Raw genomic sequence first — 24,816 nt, 5'->3', positions numbered from 1 at the left:
CCACAGAGCTAGCTCATTCTCTCATCAGCTGGTGTAAGCCTCCTATTATTACCACTCTAACATTAAGGGCTTGAAAGGTGTTACAGTTCCTGACAGGCACATGTCCCCATAACCATGTATGGGAGCCCCGTGCTGGCCCCACTCGCTGCTGGTGCAGCCTGTCCTTCCATGGCAGAATGGAGGAGACACACGGTGCCCTGTCGCTCTCCCCCAGCTCTTTCACCACTCTGGCATGCAAGGCACAGACACGTTTGCCCTTTTACCACCACGTCCCTCCCGTTCCTATCTCTTGCCAAAGGCAGCATCCCAGCAGGCACGCTGCCAGCTCTCTCCGCCAAGGTCGAGGACAATGATGTGCTCTGTGCCCCCGCAGCCACCGTGCCAAATGGTAGCATATGGCACCTTCCCCCCAGATCCCATAGCTGCAGCGCTGCACTTGGCCAGGCACAAAAATCACCCCTCCCTGGGTGTTCTCCATGCTGGCACGCAGTGGAGTGGCTGACATGGCTGTCACATTTTCCGCTGTCACCCTGAAAGGAGCCCTTTGCGGAGCAGATCCGGCAGCGCACGGACAAAGGGCAGGCTGCTCCCGACACGCGCCGCCTGGAAGGCACGCCACAGAGTGGGAATGCTGGCTGCTGGGTATAGCTCACATCAACCCAGAGCAAGCAGTCCTACTCCTCCCACAGCAGAGAATGTTCGGTCTGCAGCAGGAATCAACGTAAGACCATGAAACAATGCTCCTTGACTTCATGCTCTCATTAATCATCACCTAAATTGTAGGCCTGCTCCATTAAAACCTGACAGTCAGCCATGGGCTTGCAGTTTGATGCTATCTCTACAAGAACACACACCAATCACCTGTTCCTCCTTGCAATCGCTTCCAGAAAATAAAACTTAAGTGCTCACTGAATTTATGGTTATAGCAGGGATTTGAAATACAGCACAGAATATCACGATTTCACAAGTTATGCCCATCAGATTTGTAAGAGACATAGTTTAATTAGCAGAGATTTCCATCTCCAGAGGTAGCAGTACAAGCTATGACTCCATGATGAGAGATGAGACAATGTCAGCCTAGGAAGAGACATTCACACCCCACAGAAAGGTGTTCCTTTCCCGTCAAAGGGAAGGAATCAGCCTAACCTTGCTTTTAACATGCTGCATAACATATCAGCACCATGTACTAGTACATGATATAACTCTGAAACTGGCTGATATTCTGCCTTTTCAGCCTTAAATTTGACACCATGCTGAAGAAACAAAGACAAGAGCAAGGTCCTTGTAGTCACCACAGGTGTGAAAATTTTTTCCCACCCTTTTAATACAAGGCTGGAAAAGAAGAAAGATGACGCTTTATTTTAAATCAGGATCAGCATTCCCCAGGCACCAGTAATGGAAAAGGGGGAAGATGAAAGAGACTGCAGAAGGGCAGGATGAAAAGCAAAGGACTTGTGAGCCTCTTACTGCCACAGGGTGGAGGGTTAAGTCAGGCAGCAACACCCAAGCACTTGACAAAACGTGAGTTGTCTGCCGTAAGATCTGCAAACTTTAGGAAAGTAATCCAGTTTCAATTCAGATTACCTAGGCACTAGGAAGTAACATATTTTGAGGATGCTTTGTTAAACCATCATTTAATCCAAGTGGAACTTGGATTATCCCACTACTTTCAGAGATTAGAGGAATTCACAAGCTTGTGTCCTTTTCCTCTCACATCAGGGGCACAGCTCTTCGGTGCACCAAGGAGGCGAGATCTGCCTTCAGACTCAGCCACCAGCTTTCCAGACAGCTCCAGGCAAGTCACCTCATCTCCATCTTTCCTGCCATTTACAGTGGAATCCCACCAGCTATAGCACAGCAGAGGTATATATGCACCTTAACTGAGTTACATTTTGCAGCTACAGATGTTCTTGCTGAAAATGGTAATGAGCATGGGAATTTTATGTTGGTTTTTATCACTATTATTATTACTACTACTACTACTATTACAGAAGAGCTGTACAAGAAAATACCTCACCAAATAATGACATCTTGAATGTCTAAGCTTTGGAGCTTCCCTCCATAACATCTCTGTCTCATTTCTTCCTACAATGCTGTTTTCATTACTTAATCGAATACAGAGTGTCTTTTAACAACTGAAATACAGAAAGTGCACACAGACAATTATAATAAAAGCATTATTTTCTTATAAAACCTTGCATGTTGACTAAAACTGATGGATCCTCAATTCTGTGAGCAAAGTAATCATCACCACACTACATCCAAATAATAGCAGTATGGGCATTTAGGAACATCTTTTCTCAAAAGAAGCCTGGATTATCACTGCCTCTGACTTTTCCCTTTTTCCCAGTACCTTCTTCCCACTTCACAGAATTTGTTGGGGAATCTAAGTTTCAAACTGTGCTTCATGATACGTCAAGGATATTTCAAAAAGCAATAATGAAGCTAAAACTTGTAGCCCTGAACAGGGCATCCCAGACACAAGAACAGCGGTTACTTCGCCGGACTTTTTGATGTCGCCACTAGAGGGACTTACATGAAGCTAAAAAACCCCGAACAACCAAGTAGAGGAACCCTAATTATCTGTAACAGATGCCCTTAAGGCAGCTCTTGTATTTAGGAAGAGAAAAGGCATTTTGCTGCTTTCGAGGCAAAGTTTGTACTTGCACCCCAGAGAATGCCAAAAGTGTCAGCACAAAGGATTTTGTACAGGCAAACAAAACAGACACGGACACAAAGCTAATGGATACAGGCCTTACTGAGGGCCTGCTGTAGCTTCACAACTCATTCCAGCCATACCTTTGGGGTGCAGTGTATCTTCAGCCCCACAGAGTCTGCACAGTCAAAGTTCAGGGATTTTTTCACACCTCTTAACAGAACAATGGAAAAAGCCAATACTGTGCTTCCCCGCACATAAAATTTGGTCCCCAAATCACCATCAGAAATGGTCCAAGCAACAAGCTCTCATTCCAGTTACCTTTCTCACTACCCACAGACCACCTGGCTTTGTGGGAACTCTCTCTGCATTTCTGGCACTGCATAAGCTGTTTTCCAGCATTATTAATGATCATCAAAATCCAGTGCCAGCTGGAGTGCTGAGGCAGAGAAAAAAAATCTCATTGTTGCTGTGATTACAACTGGTAGCATTTAAAATAGGGTGGGAAAAAGCCATATCCCAATGTAATTATCATGATGAGCTACACCCTCACTAAGAGACAATCTGGTGTACACCAACAATAATGGTGGAAGAAGTTTATCACAAACTTGACCAGTTTATCACTAAGTTTGCTTTTTTGCCACCTAAGTTTTTAAAGCTGCCACTGCCATTATGTTCCAAATTCTTCTGTGTAGCAGATGACCTCCAAAATGACAGCAGTGGGTCACAAATGATCGATATTGCTAATTTAACACACCTCAGATCACACGCACCACAGTTGGTAAGCAGGATCAATAAAAGCAATCCACTACTAAATTAAAAGACAAAAGTGAAAAATAACTTTTTAACTTCAGCTTCATACACCATGCTTGAGTAATGGTATATTTTTATGGAGTATGGGTGAATTTTTATAGAGTCAGTGCAGTCTTCTGCCACATGAAACTAATGTCACTGAGAACAGATGATTAAGCAGAATTACTTTAGATGAAAGAAAGTGAAATACATAATTGTTCAGTAGTTTTCAGAAGTAATTCACCTCTCTCATCTATTTTCAAAATAGACTGTAACTAGGAAACAGCATTTAGAAAGCAGGCAATATTACTACTACTTCTAATATAAACACACACAATTTTAACCTATAGGCTGCATTCATTCACCAAGATAGATGGGATTCAAGATAACAGGGTCTATTCATGAAATTTTGTGATATTCCACTAAATACGAAGTTACACACCCAAGCCATATGAGCAAAGAGAAATGTGTTCATTCTGCACCTGCTGCATACCTCAGAAAGGGCTCTTCTTTTATTTGGCTTTTATATAGTTCTTGCATCTAGATTTAATTCCTTCACTTCGAAAGCAGATGGCCTAAACTTCTACTATCAGATAAATTTAGGCTGAAAAAAATCAATGAATTAATGTTTCTATACTGAAAGAAATTATGTGTAAAACAGTTTTTTCAGGCTCTTCTTTGCTACATACCAGTGCTTGAGTTCTACCAGAAAAGCAACCTCATCTTCTGAATCGGAAAAGGTGCCTCATCTCCCCTCACATGATAAACAGGACATTTTCTGGTAGTTCTTTAGTAGCCCAAATCTGAGTCACACCAATCTCAATCTTTAAGCAGATGCAGTATTATGAGGGGATCTTCCACATGAAGGAGAGGAGGCAAAACTACTCATGTCACTCTGTCACAATCTTAGTCTTGCTTCTCTCTCCCAAACCCCTCATATATAGGCTCTCATTACTTCAGACTGACACCGTTAATATGCAGTAGCATCTCAATTAAATATGTGTGGACACATAGGCACAGAAAGGTAGGACTTGGTCCAATGTCACAGAAAGAGGCACTGGAACAAAAAGCAGGTATCTTAAACTTGGTGCCCTCTCCCAGTTGTTGTTCAGTAGCCATATCAAGAAAGGCACAAAAACACAGGTAAAAAGGGATATTACATGCACTGCCTTGTACAGAAATGAGCTTGAAATTAGCAGATTTTATGGTGGCAGCACAACAGCTCAGTGGTGTAACCCACCATCTCATTTCACAGGCATGTAGGATTGAGGATGGTTTGGGTTCTGTTTTTCCCAGGAGACAAAGCTGTTACAGGCACATCAACTAATTCTGCATCATGAGAGCTGCTGCTCAAGATGGAAAACCATTCATTCCCAGTGAGCCCTCACCATTAACCTTGGGAGAAACATGCAGCAAGGCTTCAGGCAGCTTCATTTCCCTGGCACACTGACTCCATGCACCTCCAAGACTCAGTTAAAAAAAAAAATCAGTTTTGAATCACCTTTCGAAGGATGAGAATGAGGCAGGGCATGCCAATGTGTTCAAGTGCAGAGAGGTGGCTCTCTACCAGATACATTTTTGAGAAATGCATCACTGTTAATAAGGACAGCGAGGCTTTCGGGAGATCTTCGACAGGGAACGAGCAGCGCTCCAAGCTGCTCTAGCGCAACACACGACTACAGGGAGATATCTGTGCAGCAAGGCTGGTGCCCATTTGATTAAACAGCCTGTCTGCCCCCTCCACAAGTTATCAGAGGTACAATTAGCTCAGTCGGCGGTATCAGCAATGCCCTTGAGGTCCTGTGCTCCTGACGGCTAATGAAGAGGCACTGCTGGCTGTCAGCACGTACAGGGGGAGGCATTCATCTTCCTGGCAGCACCAATTAAATCCACCCGCATCATACCGGGAGTCAAGAATTCAGCACCGGGAACGAGTCAGAGCAGCTGAATAGTTTAACACCTCGTTTTTGGGTTTTACACTGTGGAGAAAAGGGAATAAATTGTGCTAGCTATGCTGATGGCAAAGGGAATACGGAGAATCTGCCTGACAGCAAAGGCAGAGAGAGCACCCTCAGTGCTCAGGTGTGTGCACACGTGTGCTTTGGGAAGGCTTTTTTTTTGCATCAGGGCAGGAAACCTCTCAATACACAAACAATTTTCTCCTGAAGTCGACAGAAGAGAATTTGCTTATTGCATTGTGTTGCCAACACTCTGCTAAGCCTTCAAGGAAAGCTACTTGCTGTATGTGTGGGTGTATCCTCACTTAGGATATGGCAATTACTCCTGAGAAGACAAGGCAAGGAACTCTTGCCCCTTATTTCTTACAAGGTTACATCCTTACAGAAAACACACAGTTCTATTTCAAAACAGCAGGCTCAAAACCTTCTAAAACATTTCTATCCCCGAGACATGATGCTGCACCATATCAGCCACAGTCAAACATGTCAGCTAATCATCTGCCCTGCTTGGTGCCTCACTGTAGAGTCCAACCCGTCCCATCCCACAGAAGTCTGGCTGTCAATATGACTTACAGGACTAAAAAGCAATGATATCACAGGAGAAGGATATTGTAGAAGCTACAGTAAGCACTTGGCATCCAACCTGCTAAGGTACACAGGAGGACTAAAAAGAAAATTGCTTTTTTAGCCAAAAAAGATGTATCTGTAATTCCTGTTTTGTCTTACTTGTGTCTTAGGGAAAAAATGCAAGTGCACTTATTAAATCCACATTTTCCAGGCCTTCGTGGACCCTTAATTAAAACCATTATGAATCAGTAGGTGCCAAGAATTAGCACCTAGAGCGGCCTTCCCATTTCAGGTGTTTAAGAACTCATGGCGAAAGTCTCAAAGGGCTTAATCTGCTAAACACTGTATAGCAACACGGAACTCAAGAGGTTTCGATTACTTCACAACAGACTGGCATCCATTTATCTTGTCAAACCCCACAACTCCTTTGTGGAGGCTAAAGGGCCTGTTTTACTGACAGGGAGATCAGCGTGACACACACAAGCAAAACAGACCCCACCTGACTCTCAGCCATGGAGGCACAGACCTACCTATGCAAATCTCAGCTGACTAAAAGGAGTGAAAACCTCCTGCAGTAGAAGAAGCAAAAAAGGAGAAGTAGTTTATTATCCAACCTTTCATGTAAAGGAAGCTTGTAAAACCCCAAACCTCAAACCCATCTCACACTCCCGACCAGAACAGCTAACCTGCAAGAAATGTAATTTGCCATATAGCATGCAATTAAATACATGAAGAAACAAAGAAAAACGCCTTTGGATGCCACTTTAATGAAAAAAATTTTAACTATTACAAAATTCTGGAATTTAGTCTTTCACTTCCTTACAGAGGTTTTAATTAAGAGCCTGACAAACTGACCTTTAACAAAAGTGGATGGTGCTAAAGGTAATTCTTGCCTTCTGCAGTCTCCACCATCCATGACTCAAGATAAGATCTCATGTTCCCTGATAGGAAGGGAGATAGCCCAGAATCCACAGGCACAAGAAATCAGCAGGCACACAAATGCAGAAAAAAGCATCAGCAGAGACTCCAAGTGACTTTGCTGAAATATTACAGTTCCTTCCTAACAGTCTTAATAATCCCTAACCATGAAACTTTGACTTATGCTGCAGACACTAACTTGGGACTGCAAAGAGAATGCTTTTAGTGGGATGAACGAACTTTGGTACCTCAGTATGACCAAGTGCAAATTCATCCACACAGATGCACATGCTGGACTATGATACTTTGTCAATGGTAAAAAATACAACACAGATGCACGAAGTTTACAAGCAAAAGATTCCACAAGGAATACTGAAGACCAGTATTTGGAAATTTATGTTCTAGTTTAAACAGTACTAAACAAATATTAAAACTCATGCAACTGCAAAACTCATCAGAGAAATCTTTAGGATATTTATGTCTCTAAGGAAATTCATGATTTAGATCAGAGCATACAACCAGGTCACCTGCTAGTGAATATGGTGCTGAAAGTAACCTTGTCCTCTGTGCTAATTTTTCATGAAATCTGCATTAATACAGGACCAGGACAAAGAAAAACATGATTCGGTAACATCCGAATGATGAGGTACCACTGGAGTGATGATCTGGCTTCTTACCTGAGGCCAAGCTGCAAAATGATTTATCAGACTCAGAGGAGGACATCTGCCAGCACACAAGGTTCTCAAGTAACAGCAGCTGGTGGGGTAGCAGTATAAGCAGCTTAGTTTCCAGGATCAAAGTCCAGTCAATGACGAAGCATATTCCTTTGTCTATTCAATAACCATCATCTCTTCTAGACCAATTGCCTACATAGTCCCAGATTATTCTGAGCTGGTGGTGCTTTCTGAGAGCATCAGGAAATGAGGATTCAATCCTTGGAGCTCCTACAAGCATCCAGACATCCCTGGTAAGCATCCACAGGCCTCTACTGCAAGGCTTTTCATGCTGCACTTGCCCAAAATGCCTTCACACAGCAACCCTTGGAGAGTCCAGGAGACTAAAAAAGACGCTTGAGGAGCCCGGTGTGAGAAAGAGTGGACGAGCCTGAGCTTCCCACCTCTCAGTGCTTGGCTCCTCCTGGTGCCAGTGAGGTGCAGGAATCCTGTCTGCAAACCACCACACATGCAAACCACAGCGGTACCTCCGTCCTGCACCTACAGGTGACACGTAATCCACTGAAACACAGCAGGGTCACCTGCTTCAGTTCTGTGGGAACAGAGATGCCTTCCCCCATTACACCTACACACCAAGAGGAAAACCTCAGGTTTTCTTTAGAATGCAACCAATGCACAGAATGAGGTTTTATCTACTATATAAAGCTCATAACAATTAGCAAAACTAATCACACAATTTGGCTATATGTGCACATTTCCCACTAAAAGTATTAATTTAAAGCCTCTTCTGATTTTTGTTGACTATGAAACATTCCTCTGAGTGCAAGAGAAGCTGTTAATAAGCACAAGCATCACTAATCCTTTCATGGTCACTGACTCCAGCACAGAAAACTCCCACACAGAAGCGTGGCATGGGCCTTGTGCTGTACAGGAGAAAGTCTCCCTCCTGTAAATTAACTGTCAGCACACCAAATTTTTTTTAAAAAGGAAAAGTTTTAAGTATTAAATCATGTAGTGACTTAGGGAATGAACAGAATGTTTTCAAAATGCAAATTGAAGGCATCTGTATTTTAATTACAGCACCAAAACTGCAAGATACTTGTCTCCACACACATTTTTTTCATTCATCTTCAGAGATGGCTGCATACAGAGTATTAGTTTCACAGTATAAACCTACTCCCACATACATTCCCAAAATAATTTGCATGTATTACCAATAAACAAACACACGCACACAAGTTTTCAGGCCGCCCACAGACATGATAGACAAAAAGAGGACTTGTCACTTTTGCTTTTGGGATTGTAACCAAAATTGCTTCAACTTTTAATACAGGGAAAACAGAATGCAAGAGCAGCATGAGCTTCAGCACCATATATTTAACACAATGCTCAGTTAAGATGACAAAATTTTTAAAAATCTCCAAGTAGATCCTGGTGCTACATAGCTGATTTCCCATATGAAAGCTAACAAAGGCTAAACAGAACCTTAACTACAGTACATTTTTCTGTGTTACACTCAAAGAGCTTGGTTTTGTTGCTGTCAGCCTATAAAATTGACTTTTATACTGAGTCACTAAGAGGAGACGGATGACAAACAGCTCCATTACAAAAGGCTGACAAATTCTTGCCTTGAGAAGCAAAAGTGACATGATGACAGTGGCAATGCTCAGTTCATCTTTGCATAAAACACAGTGGGCACTTCTACTTCACTACTACACATCTGCACTGTGATGCCACCTCCACAGTCAGTCTGAGTCTTCATTTTAATTTCATCCTTCAAAGACCAGTGCTGTGGCATGAAATGTCCTGACTTCCCAAAAAACTCTTTTCTTTTCATCATGAATCCCTGGCATAAGATGTCCAGTAGGAAATCTCTATAGCCACATGCTTGTTAGCAAGGGGTGGGGAGGGGGGAAATAAATACATTGGTGCTATCCTAAAACACATTCAAAACCCCATTCCCAGAACTGAAAACAAGCAAAACAAGACAAAACACAAAAGCCTACCTGATTCTCAGGGATGCTCCAGATAAACACTGAATTCTGCCCAAAAGTAACTACAAATTACTTTTTAGCTTGACTCCATAGAAAGGTGGCCTAAAAAAACATTTTGGGAAATCACAAGAGCAACCGCACTCTTAACTTGGGCATGAAGGATACACATCCCCAGGGTCAGCATTATCAGACTGTTTAAGGTGTCATATGAATCAGGACATATGGAGAATTCTCCTAATTTCCAACGGAAACAAGATTTTAGTCAACTCCAGGCTTGCAATGCTAGTAAGTTAGTTTCTTTCTGTATTTTGAACATATAAAAAAGAGACTTTGAGAAGACACTGTGAGAAACTTTTCCAATCTGATTGATTCAAGATTGGGGTGAGTGTTAAACCTCAGAGATACCACACTGGCTTTCTCTGCATAATAATCCCTTACTGCACATCTTTCATAATCAAGCTTTGAAGCCTACTTCATATTTCTGACAGTTTTACAATATATTAGAAATTGGCACATCAGTGAACACAACTACATTTGTGCCCTGATACTAAGATGGTTTAAGACCAAGAACAATAGACATTACCATCTATTTGCCCTTCCAAATAGCTGTAATATGAGGTGCATTCACACAAAAGTAGTATGGGGATTAAGAGAACATATTGAATAAATACACTGGGCTGGCTGGATGTGGAAACAGAATTGTTTAGTTTGGAAAAGATACTTAAAATGAAGCCCAGTCCATAACCCAACACTGCAACATCCACCACCAAACCATGTCCCTAAGCACTGCATCTACACATCTCTGAAATAACTCCAGGTATGGCTGACTCCCATACTTCCCTTCCACAAGCCTGCCGAATGCTTGACAACCCTTTCAGTGAAGCAATCTTTCCCAATATCTAATCTAAATCTCCACTAGTGCAACTTGAGGCCATTTCATCTCATCCTGTCACTTGCTACCTGCAGTAAGGTCCTCACCCAGCTTTCTCTTCTCCACGCTAAACCACCCCCAGCTCCCTCAGCCGTTCCTCAGACCTGTGCTCCAGCCCCTTCCCCAGCTCCATTGCCCTTCTCTGGACTCCCTCCAGCACCTCAGTGTCTTTCTTGCACTGAGGGGCCCAGAACGGGACACAGCGCTGGAGGTGCAGCCTCACCAGTGCCCAGAACAGGGGCACAGTCACTGCCCTGGTCCTGCTGGCCACACTATTGCTGATGCAGGCCAGGTGCCATTGGCCTTCTTGGCCACCTGGGCACAGCTGGCTCATGTTCAGCTGCTGGTGAGCACCCCCAGGTCCTTTTCTGCCGGGAAGTTTTCCAGCCACTCTGCACCCAACCCATAGTGCCACATGGGGCTGTTGTGATCCAAAAGCAGGACCTGGCACTTCCTTGCCCTGAAGAATTCTGCTTTACACTAACAAATAAAATACACATCCTTTTCCTATGCTGCCCGGGGGTGAATGAAAAAATTATGAACCAACATATTAACAAATTAAACCTTTATTTCCCCCTTAAATTGAATCATTAATCACCTTCAGCTTCTGTTCTGGCATAACAGATGTGGCCATTCATCACTGAGGACAAACTGCAAAGGCTTTTCATATGGAGTAGAATATCCTACCTGGAACAACTTCAAAAAGGAACTTTCCTGGACTTTCTTCATTGCAGGGATGCTCAATTACTCTGTTGCCAGGCAGAAAGATGGTACCCTAAAGAAAAAAAGTAACAACAAACATGGGATTAAAACCGCTACCATGCTTCTGACAGACTAGTGCTTCTTCTTTTTGGACTGGGTTAAACATGAATTTTTTCACTGTAAACATCTGAGCACCTGATTTGCAAAGTGAGATTGAGGAGGGATTATCCTAAAAGCCAAAATGATAGATCCCCTTAATTAACTGAAGCATTCGGTAACAGCTCTAGGCTTTTTTAATCTCTTGGGTATTTAATGCTATGCAGACTTTTGTATTTATCACATATACTAATCCCACTGTTCTGCAAGGAAAAATCTTAAAAGAAAGGGTTAGTGAAGAGCTAGGAAGTTGCGTATGTGAGGCAGGGGAACTCAGCAGCCAGGCTTCTTAGCTAAAGCCAAAAGGGGTGTGGACAGAAGAGTAACCTCACTTTGTGGAGTGCATACCCAGCTTCTGCTCTGGGCCCTTTTCCCATAGCATCCCAGGGAAGAAATACAGAGAAAACATCCCACTCCCACCCCGTGGCTGCAGCGTGCCAGTCTGCTGGTGCTAAGGTACAGCGGGCACAGAGGGAGTCCTGTCCAAAGATGCGTTTGCTACAGGCAGAGAGATGTCAGAAAATCTGTGATGGGCATTGGATGCCTTTTTTATGATTTCACTACCTTAAGAGGGCAGGTGGGGAATTTTGTGCATGTTTTTAGTAACACTGGTCACCAAAAACAACAACCCCTGCAACCCTCAAAACATTTCTAGGGGTGTGTTGAAGACACAGTTTATTCCCTCCCCTTTGGATACATGGGATGGATAGAGCACCCCTTTCCTCTGAGAGCTCTTTTTCATTTTTAGAAATTACAGCTCCTCCTAGTACCATTTCAACCTCAGTCATCAGGCAGTCCTTAGGGAAATTATGCTGGGATGGCTGTCCAGGGATAAATTTTCAGAGCAGCATCCTAGGAATTGCATTAGGTACAAGCTCTCCACCACTGTTAACGGGAGATAACACCTACTTAGTAATATTCTCCTATTATGGCATAATGGGGCCTCCATCTCCAAAGTAAACAACTTAAATAACTTACATATCTTAAACACAGAATACCTCAAGTAAGGTCCTTATCCCCTTAAGGATCATTGAGTACAATATGGAGCACTGTTTTCCATAGTAGTTTCAACCAAATGCCCAAAGATGTCAGACCCCTCATCTAAGCAGCACTAAAGATATCCCTGTACGTGAAAAACAACAATTTTGATATCCCAGAATTCATTGCTATGACCTGCAATCTTCGAGCAGAACCATTTACAGTTATTGGAAAGTCAAGACAAGCTGAAACACTACAGTCTTCTCACAAAGGAGACCTTACAAACCAACAGGGAAAAGTCACCTGAAGGAACAGGTAACAAATGTTCCACAAAATCAGTACTTGTACCAGCTGATGTGGAGTCTGGGCTCTATACCAACTTGTCAGTGCTGTGTGCCAGCAAAAACACTGTTCACATGAAGACAAAGAGAGGGTGCACAAGGATTTCACCAGAACATACAAAATCACCTCAGTTAAACACTATGATGCTTGTCAAAGCACCATGAAAGCAGATGAAACAGCACAGCTTTCTGCTGAGGTGGCACAAGCAGCAGGTATCAGCAGTTGTGGGCAGATGTCCCCACTCACTGCAAATACAAATGTATCAGAAGCATTAAGTGCCTTGGTCCGATAGCTCCACTCGGAGCTATCTTCCTTCACTCCTGCCACACACAGCACCTGTTAATAGATGTCACTCTCCAAAGCCTTCTGTGAAACACCTTATTAGGGAAGACAAATGTCATAAACAAAAATGGTTATATGAACAGGAAAAGATAAGTCACAATGTAGTTCAACTGCTCATATTAACTCCTGAAGAAAAACTAGGAATAACAGATTTTTGAGAAAAACAACAAGGACTACATTTTTTCTGAGAATTATGGGAGACCAGGAATAAGAATCTCTAAAAGCCATTTTAACTACATGTATTTTTGTCCCATGTAACAGACCATTAAGACTGGTATAATTTTCTTGCCCACTTTCAGATTGAGCTGGTTTTACCCAGAAGTAGCTCTACCCAGGACACTGGGTGAACAGGTCACTCTTCATGCTGGACTAAATGTCACTGTCTTGAGAGCTTGCATCACTGAAGGCATACAACATATTCAAGCTAATCACCGGTCTTGCTACTCAGTTAAACAAAACCACAAAATTAACGAGACCTAGCCTACACCACTGTAAACTAAAATCAATTCATGAGTAAATGAAAACTGCATTCAACTTTGCTGTCAACTCATTAGCAGCAGGCATGCTGCAGACTCAATACAGTGTGATGCCTTCTGATGTTTTTTTGATGTTTACCATTTACAGTGAGCTCTCTTAGTAACAGATTTTTGAGAACACACAAACAAAACTGCTACATTTATAACCCTAGCGCCTTAATTTCACAGATGAAACCTATTTCATCGACTAAAATGCAAAGCCTAAAGCCACACACAATAGCCAAGTTAATATGAGGAGAAACCAGACAGTAACACCATACAGAATATTGCAGTGGTTTAAAAAGAAAATGTCCTCAAGAGGTGATTTTATTTTACTGTCTATTTCCAGAACTATTACTGCAAACATCAGTGCATATGAAATACTTCAATATACATATGTGAGGGGTTTTTTACATTTAAAAAAATAGCTTTGTTTGTGCAACATGCACCTGGGTGCCCAACTCTAGTGGAGAAAGCGTTAAGAGAACAATTGCAGCTCTCTCACTTCCCATTCTGTCTGCTTTCACACCCATCTGTCTGTCTTCACCACACAGCAACACTTCCCCTTGCTAAGTTTTGTAGCTGTCTACATGACTGTACTGAGGCTGTCTGGAGTGTCCCTTTGCTCAGTTTCTCAGCAGCTGACGCCCAGGGAACACATATGCACTCTAACAAAGCCCTGGCTGTGGGGTATCTGATATAAATGGGGTCCTCAGTCCCCACATCACTGCTGGTCCCCTTCCTTAATCACCTTTCTGGGCCCTTAAGGTGCAACATTAGGCCCATCCTTACTGCCAGGGTAGCCCCAAGAGTATGGGCTATCAGTCAGTTGCAAAGCTTCAACAAGTTCAAGCTCTGCTTTCTGCCTTGAGTATCTAATTCCACGGGGAAGTAAGAGAAAACCAACTATATAGCCTTAGACACCTAACAAGATAGTAATTTGCATATAAAAGAGGAAGGTGATTTCCAGAGGAAGTACATGTTTTGACTTGGGTGTCAGTGCATGAGTGAATGCAAATGTTCCATAATAAGGCAGCTTCACATTGCTTCACATCAAAGTCTACAGCTCATTCAAAACATTTCAAAAAATCCGAACCCAAGATTCCAGATTGGATCAGATTATTATTATTATTTTGCTTTCAAAAACAAAGGCGGGGGGAGGGGGGGGAGGGGCGGGGGGGGGACAGCATGGTGCCAGCAGGGACCAAGACACGCAGTCTATAAAAATACCGGAAAAAGGGAAGTGGGACAAAAATGTGGCCCTGACCCAAGTCCCTCCTGGCTCCCACTGCCATTCTGTTAGCAGGCTGTGCCTCCATCAGGTCAGCAGTGTTCTGCAGATCTCCTGCTGTGGTATGCCCGAGTTGTTTTTCCATTTCCAACACTTCTGTCCTTACCAAAGCAGTGCTGCTTCTCTAGTTGAGCATTCAGGATGATTCACAGCATGCAGGAGAAATCTGGGTTGCTCAAGAAGCATTGGTCTTTTCCCTCACTGAATATCAAGCCCACTTTCAAAGAGATTCTCACACACATGGATTTTTCTACAGCACACTGCTGCTTCAAACCAAAGAGCTCCTAAATAGCAGAGCAACATGTTTGTTAAAATCAAAAATCTGCATATACAATGCATTTAACTTGAGAAAAGATACTGCTCTGTTAACTAAGTGCTTGATAAAATACTGTAGTGCAGCAAGAATGACATCCATCTACTTTGGATTAGTCTCACAGCACGACACAGTCTTGCTCAAATAGATGTTTTATCCCATGCTGGTCCCTCGGAACATTTTCAGCACCATTCAGCAGCTGAACTTCAGGAGGAAGCACGGAAGAGGAGACAGGATGGCCACTGCACAAGTGCTTCATGAGGACCAGCTGACAGCTGGTATTTCTGTTTGCATGCTCTGTGTAACACACTGCAACAGGGAAGCAACCCTGTCCCTCCTGCCGCCTCTGCTCCATTGCTTTGCCCTAGCCACACTTTCCCCAGCCTTGTTTATACTTGGTTTCCTGAAGCAGACTTACCACCTTTTCTGAGAGATACCAGGTTTTGCCCAAGAAGGCTTTTGATACAGGGAATTCCAGTACTCAGAAGATACTGACTGGCAAATGTGAAGACAAACACATGATTTTCAATACCTCTGAAGGATTTTACTCAAAAAACACATAGAGACATAAGGCAATTAACTGCTTTCTTGGCAAAATAATGTTTTCAGGTTTTATCCTAATACACTTCCCCAGGGCTATTTGCTTGCTGGTAGTTTGTCCGGCTACCCCTTAAAAAAGTTGAGAAGTACACAGCACCAGCAGTTATATCACACGTACTTCTTGCCCTTATAGCTTTGATTATTTATCAAAGATCACTGAATTCTACTTTGACTTTCAAGATAGCTGCTGCATTTACGATATCTGTTTTTCTGGTTTCATGGAAAACACATCACATCAGCTCTCAGAGAGGCAGGAAGGCCATCAGCCAGGAAAGAGGCAGCTGATGGAGGGGATGAAGAGGCAGAAGGGATCTTTGAGTACTTGTGTCTTTCTGTATGATTCACAGCCACATCCAACACAGCAGTGTTCTGTGGTTTCTTTTGTCACTGTTGCTGCTTCCGGAAAGTCTGGGCTGTCATACTTTGGAAATAACAGAGCACTTCAGCTCAGATGGCATCTTAAACTGAAAAATACTACTTTTAGTGACTAATACTCTCAACACCACTAGTATTTACAAGGTCACAGCTAGAAAGGCATCTACTGTATTTCACAGAGATGCCTGTTAATCAATGTAAATTAAAAACCACATCTGATACATATGCACAAGTATACCTCTATATAAAGTATATAGAGATGTGCACCTGTCTTGTGAATTCATAAATAAGTGCTGCACAGCACAGAAGGAGAAAGAACATAGAAGCTGTTATCAGTTATCTATAAATTCTTGTTCCTCACGGGGCTGTTTCTGCTTGCAAGCTACCACAAAAATAGGTGTCAAGTCCAAGTGAGCCCTTTGCACTGTCAGGAGCCTCAGACATGAGGTCAGGAGGAAGACTGACAGCACAGACAGAGATCCACTCGTACTGAGGTCAGTAGTGAACGAAACCTGCACTGTGCTCACTACCAAGCAGTTTGACTGCAGTAACTTCCTGGAAGTTCAACTCTACTTGCACCATTACAATTGATTTCCAAGATCCCAGTGAAATCACTCGCTGCAAAAGGGCACAGCAGCTCTGAAAGCCAGCCCTTTCATCTGACTGCCTACGCAGAGATATCTGCATTTCAAACTGGGCCTGAGCAAGCTCTCCAGCTGGCTCCAAAGCCCGGGTCAGTGCAGATATTTTTAATTTTTACCATAAGAATGGATTTTTATACCGCTTAAGGAACCAAAGCACTGGAAGAAGTACATTTACTGCAGGAGGTGATACACTCCTTGCCTCATAGTTATTGCAGCCATTTACAATTTTGCAATATATACAAGGAGAAAGCAATGGCTAGGGGTGACTATTCATATTTTAGGGGGTAGCATGCCAGGAATGAAGACAGAGAAGGAAAGAGAAATGACAAAAAACCCTCAGGGTTATTTGGATGAAATTAAGCCATTACACAGCATACATTTTCTGGCATGAATACTGCTGCATTTGACTTTTCTCGTCCCACTAAGTTAACACGTTTCTAGAGTTTGTTTCTGTTGAAGAATGAGAGCTATTGTTTAGTTCTCAGAAACTCTGCAAACAGAAGCCTAAAAGAGATCTTTTTTTCCTTTACCTAAAGCAATGTTCAAAGCTACCTGACAGCTTAATATTCCAAAAAAGAAGTAAATTCTTTTCTGTGTTGGTGAATACCATCTATATTGTTTGCCTGATATTGAGCACCAAAACATTTATTCTGCCATGAGAGACAGAGATGACAGTTTTATGATTATGTGATTACAGTTTCTTTAAAGATTTTTCTCCTTCTCTCCTGCCAGACATTTCACATAATGGCTGAGTGCTTCTCTGCCTGAGAGAAACTTCTTTCCTCAAGAATGAAGCAATCTTGGCTTGAGCAGGCACTGGACAAAAAACTCCTTTATTTGTCCCATAAGAGAAAGCAAGTTCATACCAAGTTAAGCTATTAACAGCACAAAAAATTACGTTTGCCTAAACCCAAAGGATAGATCCATATTGCATGCCTATGTTTCTCACTTCTCTGGTAAGGGCAAGAGAGAAGAGACAGGTATGACAGGACTGAGCTCAGGTAAGAGAACAGGAGAGGTCACAGGGTTCAGGGGCAGGAGGTGCCTTCCTGGGGAATGCACTCTGCAGTTGTCATATTCCTCACAGAAATGATCCTTGGTATTTTCCAAAGGCAAAGAAAAAAAAAAAATAAAATGCATAAATAAATTCAGAGAGCACACTGAGTTTAAGAACTCATGAATATAAGCTGAGATCATTATTACATGCACGCATGGAAGTTCGATAAAATTAGACTTTGCAATGGTCATTAAAATTTGATCAACACATAAAAATGGAACTGGGCATTACTGAATTGCTACAGATTTTTACTACAGGAAAAATACTTCCAATAGCTCCAGTCAGTAAGAAATTCAGCTTTTAATTAGATGAAACTATTTTCCCAAAATAAAAAGCCAATAAAGCACCAGAACACAAAGGACCAAGTCTTGCTTTACAAATAGCTTCTGCAAAGGAAATTTACCAGCTTCCAATCCTGAGAACATCCAGGTCAAAACAATGCAATTATTCCCCAAAAGGATAATACTTGACAAGGGGAAAATTTCAACTATGACCTCTCATTTATATACAGAGCTCTCCAGTGACAGTCTGGACAGATACAGCAACACTGTGAGAGAGACTCTGGCCTGTGTAGAAGTCTGTTTGACATGAGTCCCCTGTGAGACAGTCGTGAAGGGCAAAGGAGTCCAGCAAGGCTGGACATTTTTCAAGGAGGAAATCTTAAAGATGCAGAAGCAGGCTGTCCCCACGTGCCAAAAGGCAAGCTGATGGAGAAAACCACCAGCCTGGGTGAACAGAGAGCTTTGGCCGAGAGGGAAAAAGAAAGAGAGTTTATGGCCTTTGGAAGTGGGGACAGGCAACTCAGGAGGACTACAAGGATGTGGTGAGGTAATGCAGAGAGTAAATTAGAAGGCTCAAAGCCCAACTAAAACTTAATCTGGCTACTGCTGTAAAAGACAGTAAAAATGACTGTATAAATACATTAGCAACAAAAGCAGAGCTAAGGAGAATCTCCACCCTTTACTGGATGTGGGGGCAAAACGTAGTGACAAAGGATGAAGAAAAGGCTGATGCACTCAATCCCTTCTTTGGGATCAGAATCAGCCAGCATGGATTTATGAAGGGCAGGTTGGCTAACTTGATTTCCCTCTATGACAAGGAGAAGCCCTTCGTGCGTGAGGAAAGGGCTGCAGATGTTTATCGAAGACATTAATAAAACCTCTAACAGAGCTTTCCACAGCATTCTCCTGGAGAAACTGGCTGCTGCTGGCTTAGATGGAGGCACTCCTTGCTGGGTTAAAAAACTGCCTGGATGGCTGGGCACAGAAAAGGGTGTATATGGAGTTAAATCCAGCTGGCTACAAGTGGAGTTTATCTGCTGGAGAGTAGGAAGACTGCAAAGGGATCCGAACAGGCTGGATCCATGGAACAAGGCCAACTCTGTGTTTTTTCCAGGAAACCTGTATATGGCCAACTTATCCCACCTAGGACAATTCACTTCCATGTCAATGTTAGTAAAGGTTGAAGTTGATGCAGATTTCCTAAAAATTACACATAGAGTGCAACTTTTACAGCATGAAAAAGGTGGCAGAGAGACATGGAAATGGGATTACGATTCCACCAAAGTTGGTTTTTTTCCTGTGCAAATATTCTTGTCAGCTTTTGACAAGCAAGAACATTCCAGGGAAGTCTGCCTAACTTATATAAGTTATCATTCTGCAGTTTTTTATGGGAAGAAAAAAATTCAGTTTCACATGGAAAAAATTCAGAGGTTAATGGCAAGGGTTATCTATTTGTTTTGCAAGGTCTTTTAATGACTATACTGCTTGTTGGTTTAACAACTATACATTGTTTATATTTAATCTATATAGTAAATGTTTTATGAGCATGGCTTAAAAAGTGCTACTACACCACAAATACCACAATCACACAGAATAAATAGCTCATTTAGCTTTCTGACATCTGTTAAGATACTCTTGGTCCTTTTTTAAGGGATTACATTAAGCAGCAGTGATCCTATCTCAGGGGAGACTAGGGTCATGTCTTTTGTGCTATCTACACAAAACAGGTGCCATCTAAACAATTAACACAACTGGAAAACTCGGATTCCCTGATTACAAATTACTTCTGCTGCAGTACTACTTGTGCGCAGTAGATATTGCCACATTTTACTTTTCGTTCAGAACCTTCATTTGCTTCATTCATTATGTGATACTGTTTCCAATTTGGAACTGGAGTTCTTGGATACTTTCTCATCTTTATAACTGAGCTGAATCATACATTTTTATAGCTTTTGCATGAGATCTAGCTGTTTATTATTAGTCTTATTACTGTATTAATAACATTAGTTTTTTGAGGACAGTGCTTAAATTACTACCTATGTAAGAAAAGATGCCAGATAACCCCCGATTTAAATAACTACAAAATTAAGGCAGGGTTTAGCAGGAATTAGTTTAGGTCGAGTACCAGTGAATCAGTTCAGTTCTGCAGAATACATGCACATTTCTGCAATTTTGCTTGCACACGTTTGGGTGAGGGTTTTTTGCATACATGTGGTTTCTTCATAATCTTCAACTGGCACAACCTGCATTCAGAACTATTTCAAGCTGTGTCAAGTTGTTGACAACAGTCCAACTCCATGAACTGATGTGGACCATCAAAGCAACTTAGTAGGGTAAGGCAACAACCACTCAAGGACCACCACAAACAATTCCTCTCAGTGCTGGTTTAATTAACCTGTTGTTTCCCCTTGGATATCTCTTTCGACAGTTTGCTACTGCAGGAGGAATTTACCACATGCAGGATTAAAATCACACAGTCATAGGATAACAGGCTGGAAGGTGCTATATTCAAAAGATTGCCATGGAAAAAAAAGTCCACTTTTCCATCTTTTATCTCAGCAGTTTGGCTATAAGGACACTATGTGAGATCACACCAAAGCCAAAGCTGAGCTATAGAGCTTCTCCCTCTGTATGTAAAGGTTTCCAGAAAGACATGCTCCTGCACCAGGATCTGCAAGGTCTGCAGGGAGGCTGACCTTTTAAATTAGAGATATCTTTTAAAAATAGCCAATATTTTTCAAGATTATGCTGTCTCAAAATAGCACTTACTTCACTAAGAGTAAATAAGACTCTCATAATCTAGATTTTTACACTGTTCTCTGAATACCACCACCAAAGGTATTTTACAACATTCTGTACAGCAAGAATAACTGAGCGTACTTGGACTTCTTACAAATTTTTTAAATTTTACATATTTAAATATCAAGCCATCATTTTTCTGCTTTTCCACAAGACAGTGTGACAAAGCTTTCTGCAGACCTGTTGAGGGGGGTGTATCTTGCTGAGTGCCAGACAGTCTGGAGTAAAAATGGATTCAGGGTGACTGGAGGCCAGCATTATTAACTGCACTCCAGCAGCTGCTCTGTTCCAACTGTATTAATATAAATACCTTAGATTCCATGTTGCTATTTTAATAAGTTATCAAAATATCAATGACCACGAAGGCCTTCACGGTCTGCAGGAGAAACTGCAGAAGCATTTACAAAAGCAGAGGATGAAAAACCGTTTATGGAAGAGAAGAAACCAAGCAGTGTTTACACAGCAGGTGAACAGAAACAAAGCTGCAGGTTCTCTGGCAAACACAGGAATATTCTGGCCACTGGACTGCTTCCGGCATGGAGTTATTGTTGAAAAGGGGCCTTTCTTCCAACTATTAAGAAAATGTAGTTTATACCAGTCATCTGCTGTCAACACGTTGGAATCTGCTTTTTTTGAGAGACAGCTCCAGAAGCTTTAAGCATTTCTAGACATACATTTATTTCTGCTGCACATTTGTTTTCTCCAAAGTGAAAACACAGGGCAAACACGTCAAATTAGTCAGCCCACCAATCTGCAAGTAAAAACTTTATTTTGGAGACGAACCAGAAGTGGCCCCATTTTCTGGCATGCTCACAGCTACAGAGCATAGTGACCACAGGTGGAGCTGGGATCTTCATGGGAAACCGAGGTACTGGATTAGGATGTAGCAAGAAAAAGAAGGGTGTGTCTCAAGTTTATAGCAGTTTGTGAAAACTATCGCACTATTTTGTCTGGTGGGACAAAATGTATCTCAGCCAAAAGAAAAATAGAAAAGCTCCTGAATTCCAATATCCACTTGAGCCACTGGCTTGAGAATGCCTTCTGAAGCCAGAATACACAATGAAGGTAATCAATGACGTTTCATTACTATTTTTAAAGGGTGTAATTTTGCAACGCTGGTGCTGCTACCAGTAGCTACTACTGATCGTGCTCCTAACTTTGTCCATGTACCTCACAAATCTCTCTACACAGCTTTCTCCCTTGCAGATATTCTACCTCCTTACCCACTGCTTTTCCTTTTTCTAGCTCCTTTCTGCCCTTCTACATCAGTGAGCATCAGTCTGGTCATTGCATAGCTTAACTAAAAGCTGAGTATTGTTTACTAAGCCAGAAATGTTTTCCACATCCACAGTAGATTGAAGTCAATCAAGGACCTACACAGCGAGCATCCAGTACGCTTCTGGATGAAAAAAAAAGAGTGGGAGTTCATTGAAGAGCACAGGAAAAAGCATCCTGCTGGGGTTTCTCAGAGGAGAAGGTTCTGGGGAGACCTTACAGGAGCCTTCCAGTACCTAAAGATGGTCTACAAGAGAGATGGAGAAGGACTGTTGAATACTTTTCCCGCTGCTGCAGAAAAACCTCCACCAACCCATGTCTTAGAGGTTTTAATGCACTCAAAGGCTTTCTCTCTCTCTCACACACGGAAGCATAACATCCTGATACATTTTTGCTTTACTCTGAAAAACATATCTTCCATTTAGAAAATCCAGAGGAACTAATTTCCCACTAATCTAACGACATAACATGAGGTTGTGCATCCTTTGGCTCCCAACAAAACACAGTCTCCCTGTGGCTTTGGACAAAAGGCCCATCCTTATGGTTGTGCCACCCAAGAGCCACATTTAGGACTTACTGACTTCTTCACTAGTTCGCTGAACTTCTAATTAAAACACCAGAGCAACACCAGACCTGCTCCACTCAGAAGTATTTGCTACATGATATCTCGAGTGCCTGAGATAAGGGAAGTCTCAGCAAAGGAAAGTGACAACATTAATTAAACTTTTTCCGTTAAATACAGAACAGTTCATTAAAATCTTTAACAGGTGGCAGGTTTGGCAGCTCTATGGTGTGCAGGCTCTAGACAGATTTATCACACCTTTCATTTTAAAACATTTATGTGAACGCATTTGCTGAGATAAATTATCTTGTTCACAAAAGCATCCTGATCAAGGCTGCTGTTTGAAGTGTTACATCAATCAAATTATGTTGTAAAAATGTTAGCATCGATTTTGACAGACAGCAACTCATATTTATAGCTTTGGAGCTCTCTCCATTAGTTTCCTCTTCCAATTTTGGTGTTTTTTACATTTTAGATCTACAACAGTCAAGGAAGAACTGAACACAAACCAGCTGAGTCATTTAAAGTGGCTGGACGGATACCCCGGGGAAAGCAAGCAGCAGGCAAACTGCTGCTGTCTCATAGCAACCCAAAAAAAGGTATCTAGACTCACAGGCAGATTTTGGAGGTTCATGAGGGATTGAAATGAAGGGCTCCTGTCATGGAATGGCAAGATTTCAGCCATTCCAAGGCCTTTCATTAAACAGCTGTCCTCAGAAACGTTTGTCTGAAGGGAAAAGAGTTACACTGCTGCGATTTCCATTTTTGTTCAGAAACTGTTATTTGTGTATGCACCCAGATGCATAAAAGCCAGGGTCTCACATCCCAGGCCTCATCTACCCAGCTAGGAACCTTTCACAAAGACTTGGTATTTAGCCCAACAAACATTTATATACATTATGAAAACCCAGTCCAACTGAGAGAGCCACTGAGCAACAGCCCAAACTTAAAAGAGAGGAGACTTTCAGATTAATTTCCTGCCTACATCAGCAGAGGTGTCTGAAGTGAGACTTAGAGCTATGCAGGATGAAGCAAATTATCAAAATTTCTACTGCTATGATCCACTGTCAGAGCACCAATCAAGAAGCAGGACCCCCTGGAATACACTTAGCAAAACAGAACAAGAAAAGCTCTCCAGCCTGAGAGCTCCACTGAATTGCAAGATGATAAACACACAATCACTCAAACACAAACAGCAGCAAGTTCATTTGAAGCCACAGTATCCGTCTATTTTTAGCAGGGTTTGTGCTAAGGAACAAAAGTCTTTTCCACGACTCTGAATTAGAAACCCCCCATCTCTAAACCATCTCCTTTTCTCTCTCATAAGAAGAGTTTGTATCAATGATCGCTCCAGGTCTCTTTCCTTTTCTCTTTCCCCTTTAAAGCAGGAAAGATCAACTGACGTGATGATATTCCACTCTAGGGGATTGAGTAGATTTTCATTCTGAAACACAAATTAGTATCACAATTTAATGACCTCCCTCTTGAGTATAAGGTAAAGGCTTGCGTTCCCATTTATACAAAGATTTAAAAAGTTTTGAGCGCTAAGAAGAACTGAGAATAGAGACAATTACTTTCAAAAGCAAATGGCTTCATGATCTAAGAAAACCAGTGCAAGTACCAAAGCCTGAAAACACTCCTGGTCCAATATTCAGTCTACAGTCCTTGTCACTGAGTTTCAGGGCCTTTTAACTGATATGCACCTTTTTGTACCACATATTCAAGGCTTTAGACATTTCTGACCAAGATGTCTTGTAAATATGAGTGCCAGTCAAACCAATGGCAGTCACCATCAGCCGTGCAGGATTCTCATCCTCTCTTATTAAACTGAGACAGCTACAGCATCTATCCAAAGGGTGGGAAAGGACACAGTTTCATATCATAGACACTGTCAGGATTTTGGGGCTTCTGTCCCCCTTCATTATTAATACCACACAAGTATCAAGGGAATTGCAGTCTGTCCTGGTCCCCACTGTCCTGTGCAATGTCTTTGCTACAAACAGACATTTGAAAGTAAGACAGCAGATGTCAGAACAATAACCACCAAGTCCTTTTTGACACTTAAACTTTTAAAAACTGTTTCCCCCATCCACT

At 42.1% G+C, this 24,816-nt stretch overlaps 1 protein-coding gene across 5 annotated transcripts in view; it reads right to left on the bottom strand.

Moving 5' to 3' along the window:
• The window catches only part of ARHGAP24 (Rho GTPase activating protein 24), a 184,907-nt gene that overhangs the window by 107,754 nt on the left and 52,337 nt on the right, over window positions 1-24,816 (bottom strand). For all 5 annotated transcript variants that reach the window (XM_032109587.1, XM_032109588.1, XM_032109586.1 and 2 more), the window contains one exon: window positions 11,178-11,265. In XM_032109587.1, the coding sequence (XP_031965478.1) occupies window positions 11,178-11,265 (88 nt within the window). The remainder of the gene's footprint in view (window positions 1-11,177; window positions 11,266-24,816) is intronic.

Source organism: Corvus moneduloides, chromosome 5 (assembly GCF_009650955.1).
Source record: "Corvus moneduloides isolate bCorMon1 chromosome 5, bCorMon1.pri, whole genome shotgun sequence".
In the NCBI taxonomy this organism is placed as follows: domain Eukaryota; kingdom Metazoa; phylum Chordata; class Aves; order Passeriformes; family Corvidae; genus Corvus; species Corvus moneduloides.
This window is presented reverse-complemented; position numbering and strand designations above follow the sequence as displayed.